The sequence below is a fragment of the Phalangium opilio genome, unplaced genomic scaffold, assembly GCF_054372755.1.
Source record: "Phalangium opilio isolate 3A_F unplaced genomic scaffold, DU_Popi_V2 ptg000082l_1, whole genome shotgun sequence".
In the NCBI taxonomy this organism is placed as follows: domain Eukaryota; kingdom Metazoa; phylum Arthropoda; class Arachnida; order Opiliones; family Phalangiidae; genus Phalangium; species Phalangium opilio.
In genome coordinates this window covers 3,287,566-3,307,431 of record NW_028324189.1, presented here as the reverse complement: position 1 = coordinate 3,307,431, position 19,866 = coordinate 3,287,566, and the positions used below count along the sequence as shown (strand labels likewise).

Genomic DNA, 19,866 nt, shown 5'->3' with positions numbered 1-19,866 from the left:
AACGTTTAAATTTCCAAAACCACATTGATTTTGAGTACTTGTAGTGTGATCTAGTCTAAAAGTTTCTTCTTCTTTCTACGTGGGTGCCTGTCTGGCAAGACTTCCGAATTGAACCGCGTGCAAAAACCGCGTTCTACGTTTTCTTTCCCCTCTATTAACTCTGTCGGCTGTCTCCTCCCTATCCCTTATCGTTTTCCCACGTCCTGCCACCTCATCTCCTCCGTCAACTATTGGATCGATCTGTTTTTGAAGAGAAAATGTTGAAGAATGGGCTCTCGGGTCCACCGTCGCCACCAACTGTCCCTCTCTCTCTCTCTCTCTCTCTCTCTCTCTCTCTCTCTCTCTCTCTCTCTCTCTCTCTCTCTCTCTCTCTCTCTCTCTCTCTCTCCCTCCCCCGCTTAAATGGAGATACTGTGTGGCTATATATATTGATGGCAAGAGGGTCCTGTACTGTTTTCTTACCTGGAGGAGGTATAGTTTCTAGATCGCGCCATGGGCGAAGCCTCTGGCAGAAACGGGGTGAAGGGGTATTCGTTCAATACCACGTAATCGAACTCCGACTAAATGGGATGGGAAGGCTAGACAGAATGATCTAATTTGGAAATTCCTTACTTATTAAGTTCAGTTAGACTATATTTAGCGTGGTAAATTTGGTCAACTTCTCTCACGCCATATCCAAGAGTGCTAAATTATTCTGAACTCTAATTAATAAAGCCACATTAACTGCAAATTAACCCTGAACCTATGAGGTTTTTTTATGTTTTAATGCATTAATATTAACTATCTCTCGTTAATGTGAACCTAACCGTGTTTATTTCGATTAAATTCCCCAAGTCTAAACTATTATACTATTCTTATTTCTCCGTATTGAAATGTGTTTATAAACCAGTCTATTTAAAAGCTATTTATTTAGATAGAATGAATAGCTAGAGTAGCGGAATAATTTCCAATCAAGTACGGTTGGTCAATAAAATGGTATATGGTCCCTTCATTGTAAAACACTTTCACGAAGCTGATAGAAACTTACTAACTGAAGGTATACCTGTATGTATATAAATTTTCATTTTCCGCATTCCCTCGTAGCCTTCAGCCATTGAAATTGGATCGAATGAAGGTGGAGGGAGAAGAGTATGATTGGAGCGAGAGACACAAAGAACTATTGGCGGGAAGCCGGATTAGGAGCCGCCAAGAGGAGCCTGGTAGCAGCGGCTCCAGCGAAAGATCTTCATCTTCCACTAGCAGAGGCTTTTGGATCGGAGGAAGTGATCGGAGATACGAAAATTGTTTCGAGTGGGCTTCGGGAGAACCATTCTCCTACACTAGTAAGTTTCGCACTCCGATTTTACTCGCATTGTCATTATATTCCCATCGTTTGAACCCTCCTTTCGCGATAAAGCAAACTCGGACTGAATCTCTTTTCATCTCTCGACTATACAAATTTTTGAGCATTCTCGTTATACGATCGAACCTACATTTTTTTTCTCCTCTCTTGTTACTGTTAGAATCGGGTTGAAATTTCAGTAGGAATAAAGCTAAATCCCCTTTGTACTTCTCCTTACCAAACCTGGGAAGCCTATCTTTGTCAGCGCTGGCATTTATACTTCAGACGTGTATAAACCCAGGCTGTATCTTTTCGAGTCATGTTTTGTAGTTTTGTCCTTTGAAAGTATCTTTTGTCGTGTATTTTTAAAACGACGACGATTCTAAATCGAGATTGGAATCGTTAAGATGTTTCTGACGTTTTTAAAATAACCCTCGGGAATGGCTGGGAAGACTTCTTTAAAGAAGTTTTATTTTTATGCACGATTTTGATTTTGCGACATCTGCTTGTTTGTGGACAGAATAGAAAAGCAGGTATTGAAATTCGTCTGCTTTATGGTACAGTACAGTGCACGCTAGCCAGTACATGTCTAGTGAATTCAGGCTTAATAATAACATTCAATCAATGATTCTAAACTACCTTTAGGTCATAGGTCATAGCGGGCTTCTCTCATTCATTGAACAAATTGAAATTTCAAGAGTATTTAAATGCAACTCCCGTTTTGTAGTCTAAAAATAGACTTAAGTATAGAGATCCCCCTTCTGTGCCCTTTATGGAAAATCAGATAACCTCAATGGAAAGACGTGAAACATCAGTCGATGGTGATGCGGCCGCCAAATTGTATTGGATCGTGTAAGGTACGGGCGTGAAGTTTCCCGGGCCTGCATATATAGATTTAGTGGCGTCATGTTCGACCTGCTATTGCGGTTTCAGTGAAAGACCTGGCTGGTTGCTGTAAATTTACGATCAGCCTCGCTAGTAATATTGGCCTTTAATTAAGGACAGCGTAACTTGGTAGCAAACTTCGATGTCGATAAGTCATGGTCTAATCGGACTGAACAACAGTTGACTGCGGCTTTTCCATACTCTGAAACTATGTCCAGAACTTTGTAAGCCCTCCATTTTGACATAAATTGAATATAAAGTCATATTCGACACAATAACTGCCCATAGACCCGTGAATGAAGAGCCATTTTAGCTTAGCAACCCAAATTCAAAGTTTACAGTGATGCATATGTATTTCTATAAAACTTATATAAACGACGTTAATATTATTTGAGATAAAAGCATTTTTCCGCAGTGTAATGTAATCGCCCGGAGAAGGGTTGGAAAAAAAGGGTTAAGAGAGAAACCCGGGCAAAAATAGAAGGAAGAAAAAAAACAACCACGCTTGGGCAATTTATTCTTGCCTCTGCGATAACGCGAAATTCGGCCCCTCTCATTTCTGTATATTTTCTTTTTATTTTTAAAATATATATTATATGAAATTGAACAAGCTAGAGCCACCTTATATCCATGCCGCCCCTGCTGGAGCATTTTGCATAACCTCAGGCTTCGCTTACAGCCAAGGGGTGGTGGTTTTTGGGCATACCTGACTTGATTAAAATACACCAAAAAGAATTCCGATTACCGCACCGTCCCAAGTTTTCTCTATGGTACCAGGAAACACATACAGCCATCTGCTATTCGTCGACTGGTAAGCCTTGCCCCCCCCCCGCCCGACTTTAAATGACCTTCCTTCGTATACTTGAGAGTAAATATATCCTATCGATTTCCCATTAATAAAGTGACTCGCGTTTTGAAGTGAACTAGGATCCAATCTCTAGAATCATATAGCTGCATGAAGTTTTCAAATATTAAAATTTTTGGGGGGGAAATAAGTGGGAATGGTTGAAGTGGATTTAAATCGTCCAATCATTTATCATTCGCATCCGCCTAGCTCCTATCTCTCCTTCCTGGAAATTTTAAGTGCGGAACAAAGAGTTTAAAGGGTACTTAAACGCGTCAATATGAAATTAATTCTTTGAGGATTTGGACCTCGCACCAATTCATATTTTCCTTAGGTGCAACATTTCACAGTTTTCAAGTATCTCTTTAACTATTCCTTATCTAAGGAACAATTGCTTTTCAATTTTAGAAAGAGTCGATTTAAATAATGTTTCAAAAGATTTAAAAGAAAAAAATTGTGATTTTAATTTGAACGTCGATTCTTGATTCTTTCCATTGAAATATTAGATTGGTTCAGCGGGTGGCCCCAACACTCTTGGTGGCCAGCTCAACCCAGCGATGATGGGGATTCCCATCAAGACTGTATCGAAATGAGTAACGTTTTTCGATTCCCCAGTAAAGGAGAGGGAACGACGAATAAATTTTATTGGAATGATCGTGGATGCGAAGTCAGGAACCCTTATATCTGTCAACGATTGAAGCCTGGTGGTGAGTTACAGTTTCTGTTTTTTATCCGAAGGGGATTTTTTTTCCTTAGTTTTATCTGTCACTGATAGATAAAGGATGACATAAATACTTAGAATACTGTCCCCTTATGTGTTAAAATGGAGCAACTCTTAGTTTAAATCTCAGTGACTTCATAGTCCCTTTAATTTTCAAAACTCGGTTTTAAAAACGCGGACACGCTTTCTCATTTTTATTTCAGCTACTCCAGTAATCTTGAAAACGGAAGACTGCAACCGTACTATAATTTTAACACCCGACAGTCCCAGGGATGTAGTAACTAGTCCGGGATACCCGACACCGTATCCTCCAAACACTAAATGCTTCTACACGATCATGGTACCGCCTAAAAAACGCCTGGAAATCATCTTCACCGACTTTGTACTGGAAGAACACGTCAGGTATAGTCCCATTGTTTGGATTTGCGTGTCTTTTATCCCTGCTTTTTCGCTTTGCCCTAATGGACGGAGGCCTATCCTTTTCCCTGGGAGGTTGCTAACACCGCGATCACCCTTGTAACAGCGCGGCTCGGAAAATTTACGGCGTACAAGCTGTTTCTGTATTCCGAATACATTACTGAAAGCTTTAAAACAAACGCAAATTTCAACCGACGGCTCCCAAACGTTGCTTGAATATTTAAATTATACCACAATTCGAGTTCATTTCATGTAGGATAAACAGTACTATTTAATGAAAGGAGAAGGGGATAATAGAAGAAGGATGACACTGTATCCTCGTAATATTTTAGTTATGTAACGTGATTCTTCCCATTCTCACCCTTTTTGTTTGCTCTCCCGTTCATCAAACTTCAGATGGGCATCGCACCTTGGGTGAATTCTAAAACTGTTTGGTACTAAATCCTCAGCAATCAACTTATCAACCCACAAACCTTGATTGTCTTGACGTGGGACAAAAATCCACAAGCGCATGCGCCTTGGCAAATAGTTAAGCAATAATAGAGTAATGAGGGAACTATTTATCGCGTATGTGATTCGGTTTAGTAACCTAGCTCCAAATGTAAAATGATGTTGGGAAGAATCATGTTACAATTACCCCGGTGCTTTGTGATACACTTCTCTCGAAGAGAAGTATTATATACTTCTGAAGAAAGGTATCATTGCGGTATATTGTTATTGAGCAGTTGTCCCCTTCTGTCGTAGCTTCAGGATGAGATGATGGTATACGGGAGTAGCAAGCAAACTCCTGTCCGCTGAACATCTGACCCTTTTTAATTCCCACGCCGTGTTTTCAAATCACGTTCCGTCGTTTAGATTTTTCTTTGCTACCCTTAAGGGACTCTGTTTGAGATTCTTCAAGGTATGGGGAGTCATTTCTCGAGTCACGTTGATATCATTGCATGCCTAGCTAGAAAAATTCGAAAGAAGATGAAACGTGACGTTTGGACTGCTTGGCGTGGGTTCTCATTATATTCCAGCAATCCCTTTTTAAGCCTTTTAATCAGTGAATTTTTCTAAAAAAAATATAAAACCCCATTAAGAATGGTCAAGAAATACACAATTTTTAAGGTTTGCTAAGCTAGTTTTCAAGGGCTTTCAAGGTCAAGGGAAAATGTTCTGTTGAACTACGTGATTTGAAATTTGATGCATTGCATTACAGTACAAAGGACGACTTGTTTTAATGGCTTAGTTTATTTTCCAAGAAACATAATAAAAATTCCCTAGATGTTTAAGAATTAAATTGTCCTTATTTAAAATTAAACAGTTATTTAAATAATTAAAAATTAACCCACTGGTTAATGCTGTTTTAAGTAATGGGGAAATAATTTCAGATGAATTTTTAAAGACTTATTATTAATAATTATAAAGCAAATGCAAAGAGCGAGAACTGAAATTCAAAATGAGTTTTATACTAGCACTGGATTTTTAAAGTGTTTACTCAAAATTCAATTAGCAATTCCTTTTAAGTGAGGGTAAATATTATCTTTTCGTTGTAAGCGATTTCAAATTGCAATACGATTAATTAAAAAAACAGAGCTGGAATAGTTTAAGCCTTTTTATTTCATAGCGGAAACATTTTTTAGAATATTTAATTTTCTACTGAATACGGAGTATATTATTCACAAGGAAACGAATCGAAAGCAGCTGGTAACTAGTGTAAATGAAACTCGAATATCCCCAAAGGGATTATAGACTAGACGAATTTGATTTATTCAACGATAATCCCGGGTTGAATTGTGTGTTGAATTCACGAGCTTATGTAAATGGAAAATCACTAAGGATCCTATAGAGTGTCTCTTGGCGCGCCAGATTTTCTCGCCAGTGAACCAAAGAACCCTAACTAACTCGAATATAACAAACTGTTTGAATCTTCTAAGCGAGAGTATACGCTTGAAATTTGAAATATTAAATCGTATTTAGTTGCGAGTACGACTACTTGGAATTGGGCGAACATCTCTCAAAAGATTTCAAAACTGGTAAACATCATCGTGTATGCGGCAATTGGGTGTCTCGAATTAAGTTATTACGAACAATCAGTTCTGGAGAAATATTCGAGATGAGATTTGTCTCTGATTTTTCGCACCATTTTCGTGGATTTAGAGCCGAAGTGTTTCTTCATTCTGGTAAATACTCATTAAGTATTTTCACTCGTTTTTTTCTTGATATTATTTCTTCATTTATCCTTAATCTTTTTCCTGTTTTATTTGTTCTTACAGACAGTGACGCCACAGAAACGTCAGTATGCGGTTCGGATTCTTTCCACTTGTACCGCAACTCGTGTTACTTCGTTTCCTCATACCCGGAACTGAGTTGGTTTACGGCCAACAAAGTTTGTAACGAATCGCAAGGTCAATTGGCCGTGCGTCTCAACGACGGTGAAAGGGTGTTTCTGGACACCTTGATTCGAAAATCGTTCGTTACTGTTGGTCCCGGTAACCCCGGTACTTCGTCATCGGCGCTCTATTGGCTGGGAGCGACTCGAAGGAAGAAACCAACTAGATTGAGTGAAGACGCCGATTACTATACCGAAGTTCGTACCAGGAACAACAAAGGTCGAATGGAACCTGCCAGTAACCGGGATAGGTACCGAAGAGACAAGGAGCAAGATCTATGGAGGTGGATGGATGGAGTGCCTTTAGTCTTTAATGGTACGCTTTAATTATTTGCTTAATAAAATGTGGCCAAGCTTCGTGTGCCATGAAAGTTGGTCTCGTTGCAGAACAAGAACGTTTGAAAGAAGCTGAAGAATTTCAAATCTCTCGCAACCCAAACTATGACACTGATCAAGAAGATGAAACCGGTTACCCATCAACCGCGTGCTTGAGTTACCAATGGCGGCGACAAGCCAATAACGGAAGTGATTTTGTCCTCTTACCTCGTAATTGCGAACAACCAGCTCGTTACATCTGTCAAAAACGTGCATTAGGTAAGATACTCACTAACCAATACCAGATATTTCAGACCCTGATGTATCCCAATATAATCTATGGCCTCTCTTTTATTTTGTCTGTTAGAGGTTCCCGGTAATTTGAATCGAACAGTGAGCGGTCCATATGGAAGTATGAAGTCCGTGAACCATCCCAATCATTACCCTAACGATATGCACTACACTGAGACGATTGAGGCTACGTTACCACCCAAGATCTTGGGCCTTAGCTCGGGTCGAAGCAAAAGAAGTCACCGAAGAGTGTCCGTCGCGGTTACGTTTGACCAATTGGAGCTAGAGTGGCAGGAACAATGCATGTACGATTACGTTTCACTCAGTAGTCGCCCCCAATCGGATGTGGCGGGAAGATCGTCCAAAATGATCCGGCTATGTAGTCCAGCCGACATTAGAAACGGAAGGTAAGCTACCATTTAATATTATAAATATCGATTTTGGGTCTTGCTTTATCCGGACGCGAAATAGGCTTTCGGTTAAATCTTTCGTAGTCTCGTTAGCAACGTTAGCCTTTTGCTGTATAGGCCTACCTAACACAAAGTTCAGAGGATTCGAGCCATTTGTTCATTACTCTTAATTGTTTAATGGGTTTTGAGGTGAGGGGTGCCCTCTGGAATAAAATACACTACTAGGGAAAGCCATTCTAAAGTAACTGCTTATATATTTTTTACGATGTCTGTCTAGAATTACCATAACCATAAATTTCTAGTCGGTGTGGAAAACTTAATATCACATAACCACCATCCTGCATATGTATGAAATGTATATATGAAAAAGGTCTTGAATACAAATCGTTTTAGGGGGGACATTGCTAAAGTTAGTAAAATTTCAAACTGAAATTAAATTAGACAAATTCGTCATTTTTATCCTTATAAAAGGTGTGTTAGAAAGACGTCCAGAAAAGTTAAAAATAAAAATTTGTTCGGAATCTGCATGCTATGAGAATCGATGAGTTTTTCATTGCATACTTTATAGAATTCCCCTATAAGGGTAAAATAACAACCAAGCAGTAAAAACCTGCACTTCTTCACGCGAGATCTCGGCTAGAACATATTTTATCTTTCTCCCTCAGTTAATAGAGCCGGGGACATCGGTCATTTCGGTTAAGCCCTTGCATTTTCTTTTTTCTCTCTCTCCGTTTCTTTCTCGGTCGAAATTCCCATTCCCTTCACCTCGCGGACAAATGGCCCGGGGAATATTTTTCTGGACAATTTCCTAGCGTAGTTTTGAGTGGGAAGTGACGAAAAAGAAGGACTTTTACCTTTCTACGGACAGTTCGTGGAAAAGGATGACCTAGGCATACGGTATATTTTTGATGATTTGACGGGCGTTGTCCCGCCCTTACTAAACCCACCCGTGACCAAACCGTAATGGACATTCGAGAGTTTCTACCTCTTTGCCCTCCGCGTGTTGAAATTGAACCAACGATGTACCTTCCAAATTATCTTATACATAAATTTTTTTTTACTTTATGAACTAGAAAATTACTCAGTTTTTATTGCTTTTTGCCCATTATAATCCTAATCCCGAAAGAAAACGCCCATTAACATTTAGGTTTAATTTGTCCTCGAAATCTATCCATAACGGACTCGCTTATGGTAATATTTTCCTGAAACTTTTGTCGCCGCCCTTAATGAGATACTACTTGCTAATTTTTGGTTTTATAGCGGCTTGAATACGTCATAATGGTTTGACGGTTTTGTAGTTAAATATAATTTAGTTTTCAAGAGTTAATTTAAAGTAATAAGTCAGTGTAGTTTCTTGATTTACTCCGAGAAAATCTGTTTAAAATTAAAGTTTGCATATATGATCCATTCCTGGTCTAAATTTTCGTCTGTTTCGTTAGTTAGGGCAAAAAAAGTCATGTGTATTCACCAAAACTCTTGAGGTAAACTTAGAGTTCAAGGTGTACGCCCTGGGTCATGGTCATAGTGTATTTTCCTTTACCATTTATTCCTTCACAAATGCGTTAATCGTTAGTTGGTTGCTGTTATTCTTCAAATTTATTTAGAAAATTTAACAAAACGTAATTAAGTTTCGCAAGTAAAATGGTTTTCCAACAAAAGCCCATTTTCTAGATCTATTTTTAATAAATCGCTAGGGTGGAATAAAATTACACTGGAGGAAAGATGAACGATGCTGAGTGGTTAAAAGCAGCCTCGAGAGAGAGAGAGAGTGGGAGGAAAAAGGGAAGTTTGGTCTGCCGCAGACTTTAACAATCATTTCCAGAAATTGTTAGCTTAGATAAGAGCAAAAATTGCTTCAGTGCATGGGAGGAGGACTAGAAGGATTCCAACCAAAAAAAGCAATATAGCGTCCCCTTCATTTTTCTCGCTTTATATCCGAATCAGAAACGAGGTAGATAGCTTCTTTTAATCGTCTCTCTCGGTCCATTTGCGAGATTAGAGAAGAAAAAAAAAATAGGGTTGGGTAACATTTTTTCTTGGTGGAAAAACGGTTCTGAAAAAAAAATGGCATTAGCGTTGATTTTTAGTTTCATTCTTTGAAATGGATTTTGTACTGCTGATTCGAATGACAACTGATGTGTCAAAACCGCTTAGAAGAATTATTGTCTCCGATCGCGACCTTTTCTAAATTGATTCTGATGATTTTTAAATCACAACTTCTTTGTTCTGTAGAAATAGGTAATACACACGATGGGTTTTAAGTTCTAGAATATGGTGTTAATATGTTTAACACATCTTGTTTTAAATTTTGGTGAAAGTTATTTAATCTTATACGGCATTTTTCTTCATTTTTACTTGGGTTATTACGCGCCGTTTTTGGTCTAAACTGGCCAAAACTTTTAATCGGTATTTCCTTTTAAAAGATATTTGTCGGTGGGAATGCGTTTTAATTAAAATAGCCTGGCGTAGATGTTAGTGTTTAATTGTTTTCCTTGAGCCTCGAATAACTGCGAGGAAGGCTGTGGAATTCGCAAGATTAGGCTTAACCGCTTCCTCGCGTGCGATTTCTTCGCGATTAAATTCTTTCCTTAATTGTAAAGACCTCGACTAATTAAGCAAACTTTTTTTAAATGTGTGTTATGATCATTTTGGTGCAAGAGCAGTAATTTTTCCGGTAATCTGTAGAAATAAGGAAATGAAGTGCAACGATAAATTTTAATTATATAAATCTTTGCTTTAATTCATAAATAAGCTTAATTTCGTCTCATTACTTTTTCCGTTATTATATTTACAATTTATAGAAATAATTTGTAAGATTTATTTGCCGTGCTAAGCCTACTTAATCGCTTGATTTAATTACTTTCTTTTAGGTATCATTTTATTTCGGATGGTCCAATAGCTTATATCACCTTCCATTCAGACTACTCAATCAGCGCTCCAGGGTTTTCTCTAACCTGGGCGGCTGTTGAGTACGAGCACTGTCAAGATATGCGTCAAGGCGGGCGCAGCCCAGAAACGTACTCCGTCGCTACTCATACCATTCACCTCCTCCCGGGTGACCATCCTGTGACCTTGACCTCGGCCTTGTACCCTCGAGGATACCCTCCCAATTTATCGTGCCCATCACTCACACTCAGAGCTCCGGACGGCTACCGGGTGCTTTTGACCATCGCGGACTTTGACGCCGGCGGTTCTGGCGACAATGGCAGTTGTACCGGCGCCTGGTTGGAGCTGAACCTGGGCCTGTACTCGGGGCATGGTATGAAGACTCGTCTTTGCGGAGGGCATTCTCGTATACCTTCTGGCAGACAGTTTATTTCGTACGAAAACTACGCGCTAGTTAGTTTCAAAACTGGGCCGGATGGTTCCGCTGGGAAACATAGAGGTTATAACGTCACGGCCATGGCTTGTAAGTTTTGCGCTTATTACGACTTCCCAAGATCATTTAAACTAAGTAAGCACATGAGCGGTTGAACAATGCCATGTTTTTTGGGCGGTTTCTTTTTTACCAGGGAACGGTACTGTGCTCAACGGATTCTTGAAGTTTGCCAAGGACGTATCCGGTTCTAGATTCTCCAGCTTGAATTATCCCTTACCAATACCGAAGGGGATTGAGCAAAGTGTGTACTTAATCGCGCCCATTGGCAAACAAATTGCCATCTCAATCGCCTCGTCATCCGGGTCAATGTGTCGACAAGAGAGTACTTTAATGTTAGAGGATCGTCACGCTCCACCATCGTCCTTAGCCAAATGGACCATCTGCCCCGAAAGCAACTCTGTCACTTTACAAGAAGTAACTCTCAAGTCCACCCTTAATACCATGTACGCCAGAATGGAAAACCGGGTCTCTAACAAAAGTAATCCCATTGCTGGAGCAAGTACCTTCGTCGCTGAGATTTCTATCAAAGAAGGTACGTCACCAGTTGATTTATTAGCTTCTTTTATTATCGTGATTGTAGAACTACGTTCATCATATTGATGATACGTCTCAATAGATCCGTTATTTCGAAATCGTACTTTGGCCGCTGGTCATTCTAATTATTTATTCACTTGCGAAATGAGTCCTTGTCAAAATGGAGGCGAATGCCTAAAAGTTGACGATGAAAAATACGAATGCAAGTGTAAAAGTCACTTCCGAGGTTAGTTTAGTTTAGTTTTCTTCACTATGAAGAAGGATAGTTTTAAAGGCTTAAATAATGTAAACTCGTAGGGCTGTTTTGCCACTTAACCGCTTGCGATTTCGCCCCGTGTGGTTCCAGAGGAGTTTGCAACTTAACAAAGGACGGCTACGGTTGCAATTGCTTTCCTAGTTATACCGGTGTCAATTGTAACGAAACGGCGACGCCATGTAGTTCCCGACCTTGTGGTAGTCACGGTGCGTGTTCCATTGTCAATGATACGTTTAGCTGTAAATGTCAGCTATGGTACGAAGGTAATGATTAGTTTAATTGACGTGACCTTTCGTCGCCGGATTTCTTGAAATAACTATTTTTCAGGGGCTCGTTGCGATCGCTACGTCTTTCGCATACCCTACAAGCCATTGAGTCAAAGAATGCTTGAAGAGCCATTTTGGCTCGGTTTGATTACCGTATCTGCCGTATTGGTCCTTATACTATTCGTGTACTGCATCAAGCGTAAATTCGCCGATAAAATTGAAAAGTTACTGGCTGAGGAAATCGAGAAGAGCAAAAATAGTAAGTTTTTTTACTTCTTTATGGCTATTATTTGCGCTTAAAAGTAGAGAAGTTGGCTTTATCAATTAGTTTGTTTCGGTTTAAGCACGTTTGTTCGCGTTAGAGTTCTATCTTTCAACCGCGAGACGGTATTTTTCTTTGAAACTAGTTTATTATATTGGGTAGATAGATAGATATTTATTGGGCTATCGCGGTAAGGCTTGTTAACTTAAGGAACACGGATGAGCTTTTCGCTTTTCTTTTTCTTTTCTTTTCGGGTTCGTTGAAAACAGCGGTTTCTTTGGCAGACCCGTCGCCTCCTACAACCCGTTACAGCTTCAGCTCGAATCCCCCGAGCGTCACCCCGGCGAGTCTCAGCCCCCAAAGTTGCCATCGCTCCTTTTTCGGGCGCATTCGCAAACAAAGCATTCGCAGCTCTACCGGAAGTCCCGATAAAGATCCCGGAAGGGCTTTCAGCTTCGACGACATTCTTCGAAGGTAAAAATTAAATTATATCCCTTTCTTTTCGTCAAGCTTTATATATCCAATTAGTTCGGTGGTCGTCGGCTAGAGTGGTTATCCCCATCATGTTTTTCTCCTTTTAACCTTATAGGAATTCTTCTAAACGCCATTCTACCGCGGCGATAGCGGCCGCTGCCGCGTGCACTTCCAACGCTAATAATGGAAACGGCAGCAAGGCGGATGAAAAGTCTCGTATATTGGCTTCTCTAGTGACTTCTAATTCGAACAAACGGAGAATGAGTTTGGACGAATTTATTCGAATGAGCGAACGCAAACTGCAAGCTAACCGAAACAACACCAACAACCCCACTTCCCCTAATAGACCCACTTCCTTGGACGCTGTCAAAAGAAGGCTGCAAGGTAAAATAAACGTTATAAATACATTTTTTAAACCTATTAATTAAATATATTTTGCAAAATTCCCACTTATTCCTACCTAAAGCTACAATTTAGTATAGTTATTTAGTTTTATTTGCCTTAGTGGCTTTTTACCCTGAAAACGTGACAATGTTCGCTTTAGATAACGATGATGACGATGACGAAGATGACGCTTCGGGTAATGGCGATGTTTCTGATGGTGGTGGAGGACCCAGTTCTTCGGGACAAGTGATGGAGACTAGTTTCATGAATCATCTGTCGCCGCTTTTAGCGCGTTACTCCGCACCGTCCTTTACCGAGTTCCATTCGATTCGGGAACAGTCCGTAGAACAAACCTCATCCTCTTCGGAATCAATGTCCTTTGACCAGCCCTGTACTAGTGAGGTATGGTATAACAGACGACGTTTATTCGCCTGTTCTATTTTTGCTCGTTTTATACGCCTTACGACTTCGCTTTGAAGGTCAAAGCCGAAATCTCTCCCTCCCCTCGACTGTCCCCGGCTCTTCTGTTAGCCGCGGTCAAGTCAAGTAATAGTCAGTTCAACAGACGGCAAGCGTCCAAGTTGGGTCTAGCGGACGACATCGAAATCGGGGACGATGAACGCTGTTCTAGTAGGCAATCGGCATCTCCGCAACCTGAATGTCGAGGGGAAAGCCCCCAGAACGAGTGCGACGAAACGTGTTGCGAGCAAAATTGTTGCGATAGTCCAGATTCCGAGGACGAACCCACTAGAGACGTGGTCGATAACTCCCAAGTTCCTCAGATTACCATCTTCGTAGAAGACGATGACCAGCAGTCTTCGCTGTACGGCAATGAATATCCTATGGTATCTTTACAAGTAAGAGGTCTGAACCAGGTGTTTAATTTATATCATAAACACTCGTGTTTCTTTCAAAAGGTGCCAACCTCTACTGCACATTCCCCGGTGTCTCCTAAGACACCTCCTCCTATCAGAGTTTGGTCACCTACCCCGAAACAGAGCTTGAAGTCGCCAATGTCACCAAAACCGCCAATGAGAAAAGAGGACGAAAGTGATAGGCGTCATTCAATCGCGTGTCCTAGTGACGCTCCGGGTTGTTCTTTTATAGAACTACCACGTTCCTATACGCCGACGTCACAATGTTGCGCAGCGGCGGTTGCAGCGGCTGCCCTAGACGCTTCTACTCAGGTAAGAGTGGTTTGGACTTTTTTAAAATAATCTTTCATTATTTTACACTCTAATTAATAGGTGACTATTTTGAGCCTCCCAAAGCATCATATTACATTTCCAAACTCACCGAAACTAAAGAAGCAACATAGTGACGGAAGTGGACCACCCAGTGGTAAGGAAAATTCCAACGTTCCAACTCGAAAATATTCCGTCGAATTGACGGCCCCGAAGATACTTATTACTGCCAATATGAGTTCGTGCGATTCGGACGAGAGCAGCCCTCCTCGGACTCCTAACCCAGCTGCTAAGAACATGAACTACTTGAGCCCTTTAACTGTCATTTGCTCGGATCGGACAATCTCCGAGTCAAACCTAAGTACATCGGGTTATTCCTCGCTCTCCAGTCCTGGATTATCGCGTTGTAACTCCAGTAGCCCTTTAGCGGACGAACTGTTACAAGACCAAAACCAAATGGGTGGTTACGGTAAACGGCTTTTGTCACCCGCGCGTGTTCCCGCTCATCAACTTCAGCAACACGGTCATCATTTGCAAATCCCATGCACGAACGCTGGCGGATTAGCACCGCCGACAAATTTGCTCCTTTCTCCCGGTTTCCTACAACCTAAAGGCTTCGCTTTCCCCACCACCCCTTGCAAACCTAGCGGTCCCTCGCTCGAAATTCCTCCTGTATGTGAAACGGTTATGTCTGTTCATCAAACTCAACGCCGCGGTTCTGACGGTGCGCCGTGGTTCGTGCCCCGTAAAGGTGTTGGTGTTTCGGGAACCCTTCCGGCTACCGTTTCTTCCGTGGGTAAAGAGAGATTGCGAAGGAAAGGCAGTTACTTGACGACGAGCACTGAAGATTCCGTTGATGACGAAGGTATCGTTGTTGATCCTATTGACTTGAAGATTAGGAGAGGTGACTTGAAAAGCGCCAAAGAGCTGGAACTCTATATGGCGTCTAGAAAATTCGAAGAACCCGTACGGGATACGGACGTCTCAAATTCTTCGACTGAAAGGATATCACAACAAGAATCTCGGGGCGAAAACAACCAAGGAACTCACGTGGTTCTAGTAGTTGAAGACGATTCGCAGCAGCAGTCGCAAGTAAATGAGATTAATTTAATGTCTGAAAGAGTCCCTCTGTTGTCCCCAATTATGGAGTAGTCTTGTGCGTAGTAATAGCATGAATGGTGGTGCAAAATAGAGCATTAAGCGAGGCAACGGTTACGCCTATAATGTTTTGTCATTTGTAGGTTAGTGGAGTACCGCAGAAACAAGGGTCACTCTCGACCCCTTCACGGGTCTCAAGTCCCAAGTGTCTTCCATCCGGAACCAGACCGGAAAGAACTAAGAGGCACTCGACCGGAATCGGTACAGGCGCGAACGTAGGAGACCGGGTTAGCGCCGAAAAGTGTCGTAAAAGTCCGTTATCGTCACCCGTGCCTTCCAAGGACTCGTTGGACATGTCGTGGGAGAATGTCGGGGTACGGTTGCCCCGAAATTCCTCGAGGTCCTCTATGTTAGCCACGACCAAAGTTGTTTCTTCCTCCGACACGGACGACCCGGAATTCGGATTGGGTGGTGGGGGCGGTTCTAGTTCGCGACCACATCCCCCTAAAGGTATCCCTAAGAGAGCCAATAGGAAAAGTGAAATTCCCAGTAGGACGAAAAGTGACATTGAACTACGCGAATTTTCGTACGATCCTCAACAATACTCCAGCTCCGACGTGGGACAATATCATTCGGTGGTGGTCAGTCCCGTAAGCGGCGCGACAACTTCTATTATCAGCAGCTCACCCAATACGTCTAGGACGAGACGGTCTTCTTCTTCAGAATCGTTGCCATCCACGACAGAGGATCAACCCAATACCGAAGACAACTCCTCGACGGACGGACTGGGTCCAGGGAGCTCTAAAGTAACCACTCCTTAACTCCAATGTTGGCTAAAATTAATTTGGGCTTTTCTAATATTTCTGTTGTAACTTTGTACCGCTTCAGTTCGAACCAGCTTTTGCCGCCGTAGCGCTAGGCTCAGCAGCAACTGAATCTGACCAACCACCATCCCGTAAACGACGCCTTCAAGACGATACTTCATGGGCTAGTTCTTCTCTCGAATTAACCAACTGGAGTTTACCGGTACCCGAAGAAAGACTTATCAAAACGAGATCCCAGCAGTCCTTACAACGGTAAGACAATTATTCTTTCCTCAACCTACTTCTTCCCTAAAAATACCGCGCTGTGCCCATCCCTATTTGACAGCCATAATAAAATATATAACACTATAATTTGTTGTCCAAGAAAGTTTCAATAACAAAAATTTTTGTTAAAGAAAGAGTAAATCTGACAACTAGACAAAATAACTGTAAATATAACCAAAAAATATTGTTCCTCATTTCTCTCGGGTATTTCCTAAACAAAGTTTTTTTTGTCTTCAACGCGTCCATCCATAGGGAGTAATAAACGCCAGAAGGAAACCTATTTTATGTTTTGAAACTCCGTTACCGTTGGAGAGAGAGAAAAAAAGGAATGTCAGAAAAATAGTAGGGATTTAAAATTGGCTTAGCTAAAGAAAAAAGGAAAAAGTAGTTTCAGAAATAAGTAAAATGGGGAGGTGTGTATATGAGGTGCTAGAATCTAGAGGAGTGTTACTACAAGAGCATCAACATCCTCCGTAGTAGAACGTGTAGGAAGAAGTACATCCGAGATGCACTTTAGGGATAAAATTTTCTCTCTTTCCGTCTATACCTTGAGTAAACATAGAGCTAAAAACAAGTTGGGTACGCCTTAAATATGCGGTGTCTCTCGAAATGCGACTATTCAACTATAGGGTTGAAAATCACCAGCTGCTAAACATCAGGTGCAGTTTTTCTGATAGGGTTCAATTTGCGTCTTACTTCAATAGTTTAATGCTTCTGATATCTGTTAATATTATTTACAACTACTCCAATACCCGAATTTATAACCCATGTTAAAATCAGGACAGAGACGTTCCGTATCTAAAAACGCCTTTTAGACTGTTAGAAATCCAATATTGGGAGATTTCTGTCCCTTTTCCTTTTTTCGCGCATTTTCCCCCCAAGTTTCTAACACCCAGTTCTTATCCCCATACCCGCTGCCACCTCGTCCATTCCAAAACCCTTTAAAGACGCATTCTTCTTCAAGTTTTTCCCGGGCAATCCTATATAGTCCATAGCTTTATTGTTGTTGCGGCCTGATCCCTTTTCTTCCTCTTTCCAAAGATGAGTTCACACTGAACGATTTTGTCGCGTTTCAAGAACTCTCTATTCTAGTCTTGGTTAGCGCGCGAACTTGGAAAGCTCGCGCCAAGAACTTCTTAATACGACATTGTGCACGCGGCTTAACACACGTTTCTCGATTGCGATGAGTATAGAAAAGCTTACGCGCTCCCAAGTGTATTGATGCTTGGGTAAGGTGCCATAGACGATGATCGCCATTCTTTATCTAGACTCCCGCCCCTTCCCACCGTTCCACCGAGTTATGACGGGCTAGGAGGAATAGAGATAGCCATATTTCACGGAAGCCATCGATGATTGCCAAAAAAACCCGCTCAAAATGCTCCTGAAAATCGGCCTAGACATATTCTTTTTATCTGTTTTTTTTAGCCCGAAATATTAAGGGACGTATGATGTAATAGGGGAATGTTTGAAAGGGTAGCTATGGACCGGTAAAAAATGAAATATTTTGCCGATAAAAAATAGGAGAGATTGCCCTGAACGTCAAGAAATGTTATGAATGGTTTGGCCGCGTTGATTACCGCTCATCTATTCACGAGTCATTCCACAGGTATTGTTGATTATCCTGTCTCGCGGAATTTGGCCATACGCTGAGCCTAGTTTGGTATTTAGAAAGGAATTTTCTCGTGTTGTTTAAAGGTATTTTTTGGAAGGAAGTTTTTAAATTTATCTCAATCAAAAAATCTGAGTTAATGGAGGATGCATTTTAGAAGTTATATTAGGAAACTTCGTAACTCTTTTTTACTTGACACCAAGGATATTTATAAAAAATTTAGGGAATTGTATAATCGCAACAGCTGTCTATTCTGTAAAGACGTTTTTAAATTATTTCTATGATTAAAACTAAGATAACATCGCACCCTCTCTCTCTCTCCTATCTACACTTGCTAACATAATTAAAGATAAAATCCTTGTTCAGAGAGAAAAACATCTCTACAGGCGCCTACCTAAAACACATTAGTAAGTTTCACCCTGTAGCTTTCCCCTCAGTAAGGGTGAGTGCAGAGTAAACAGACCAGTGCCTTTGAAACAGCATTAAAGTATATTCATCTTCTTATTCCGAATTTGTAGGTGAATGATTATTGGATAGAAATAAAACCAATTAAGTTAATCATTTTTCGGGCTTCCTCGCAACAAACTAACTAAGCCAATAGAAATGAAGCTAGCTGAAAACGCTAATAATACTACCCTTAAGCGAATTTAGAGATTTGGGCTTCGTTAGCGGGATTTTTCATTAGGCTTGGGTGAATTTGTATAAAAATAAAATGACGGAGGAATAAAGAATGATACCTAGAACCGAGATTGAATGCGGTGGACTGAGCCAGATTTTGGCGCCTTTAGGGGGTCGACAAATAATCTAATTAGTCCTAGGGATGGCGTGTTAAAATGAGTTTCAATATTGACCTAATCTAATTAATAGTTTAACACCTCTTATAATTAGGACGTGTCCTCCGGGCTGGCGACGTCCCGACCGCGTCAAGTCTATGGATTCTCGGGAGAGTTCAGTGGCCAGTGATAACAGCGACGAAGATCGCTTGATTCAACACCAACTTTCGGTGGTCTGTGCCGCTCAAAACACTAACCCCTCATCCTCCTCCGCTACCATCCTGGTCTCTCCATCGTCCGACGGAGGTAGCAAATCTCCCGTTAATTTACACAGATCTCCCACGGCGCCTTCCGTCTCATCTGCTGATACTCTACATCATTTACACGTCAAAACGTATTCGTCTCATCCATTGCGAAGGCAGGAAGCTCTACAGCCGGAGAACGATAGCAGGTAAGAATGTTTTCGTTACTTTTCGTTGGCATATAATTCGTTAATTACGTAGTACTTGAAAGAATTTTGAAAATATCTGATTCTCATTGTTGTGCTCAAAGTGTTATATTGGTAGAGAGGTAGAGCTCCCCATTTTCGTCTCCTTCCTATTTTCCTTCATGGTTATAAAGATGCAGCTCTTCGTAGGTTCAAAAATGTCTAATTAGACCTAACTCCCTTGAAATAACTTGGCATTTAAGCTTCACTGTATGAGGTAAACAAATCATCTACGAAAATTTCCAATCAGAGTGGCCGACCCTAAGTAGAGTATAACTTCCTCTAAATTCGCAATTATGGGATAGTTTACATTCTTAAATCTATGATCCATCCATCGTAAATCCACTTCGTTCTAAACATTCTTTGAAGCTTTAGAGCTATGGTTTATTGTCTTTAAGATCTTCTATGTCTCTCTGTCTCGAAAAATAGTACGACTTATATCGTTTAGAGTATGGAAAATGATGCATAGCTTAGTACATTTAGGAACACCTTGC

General features: G+C 41.0%; 1 protein-coding gene and 1 long non-coding RNA gene across 3 annotated transcripts in view; one reads left to right on the top strand and one right to left on the bottom strand.

The window, feature by feature from the left end:
* LOC149650965 (uncharacterized) overlaps positions 1-19,866 on the top strand; it is a 57,875-nt gene that overhangs the window by 30,633 nt on the left and 7,376 nt on the right. The window contains exons 9-29 of one of the 2 annotated variants that reach the window (XM_089847701.1): positions 1,084-1,322; positions 3,557-3,757; positions 3,975-4,173; positions 6,151-6,353; positions 6,447-6,878; positions 6,950-7,156; positions 7,245-7,575; positions 10,449-10,987; positions 11,091-11,489; positions 11,574-11,717; positions 11,789-12,010; positions 12,075-12,272; positions 12,545-12,749; positions 12,865-13,133; positions 13,255-13,535; positions 13,613-13,990; positions 14,051-14,320; positions 14,381-15,409; positions 15,559-16,221; positions 16,304-16,491; positions 19,001-19,336. In XM_089847701.1, coding sequence (XP_089703827.1) covers positions 1,084-1,322; positions 3,557-3,757; positions 3,975-4,173; positions 6,151-6,353; positions 6,447-6,878; positions 6,950-7,156; positions 7,245-7,575; positions 10,449-10,987; positions 11,091-11,489; positions 11,574-11,717; positions 11,789-12,010; positions 12,075-12,272; positions 12,545-12,749; positions 12,865-13,133; positions 13,255-13,535; positions 13,613-13,990; positions 14,051-14,320; positions 14,381-15,409; positions 15,559-16,221; positions 16,304-16,491; positions 19,001-19,336 — 6,933 coding nt within the window. The remainder of the gene's footprint in view (positions 1-1,083; positions 1,323-3,556; positions 3,758-3,974; positions 4,174-6,150; positions 6,354-6,446; positions 6,879-6,949; positions 7,157-7,244; positions 7,576-10,448; positions 10,988-11,090; positions 11,490-11,573; positions 11,718-11,788; positions 12,011-12,074; positions 12,273-12,544; positions 12,750-12,864; positions 13,134-13,254; positions 13,536-13,612; positions 13,991-14,050; positions 14,321-14,380; positions 15,410-15,558; positions 16,222-16,303; positions 16,492-19,000; positions 19,337-19,866) is intronic. The other variant, XM_089847700.1, reaches the window with a different exon arrangement.
* On the bottom strand, positions 16,558-19,787 carry LOC149650967 (uncharacterized). Its single transcript, XR_016371012.1, has 4 exons — positions 19,683-19,787; positions 19,385-19,602; positions 18,988-19,313; positions 16,558-18,926 (listed from the first exon to the last, which is right to left on the bottom strand). It is a non-coding gene; the product is annotated as an uncharacterized LOC149650967 (long non-coding RNA).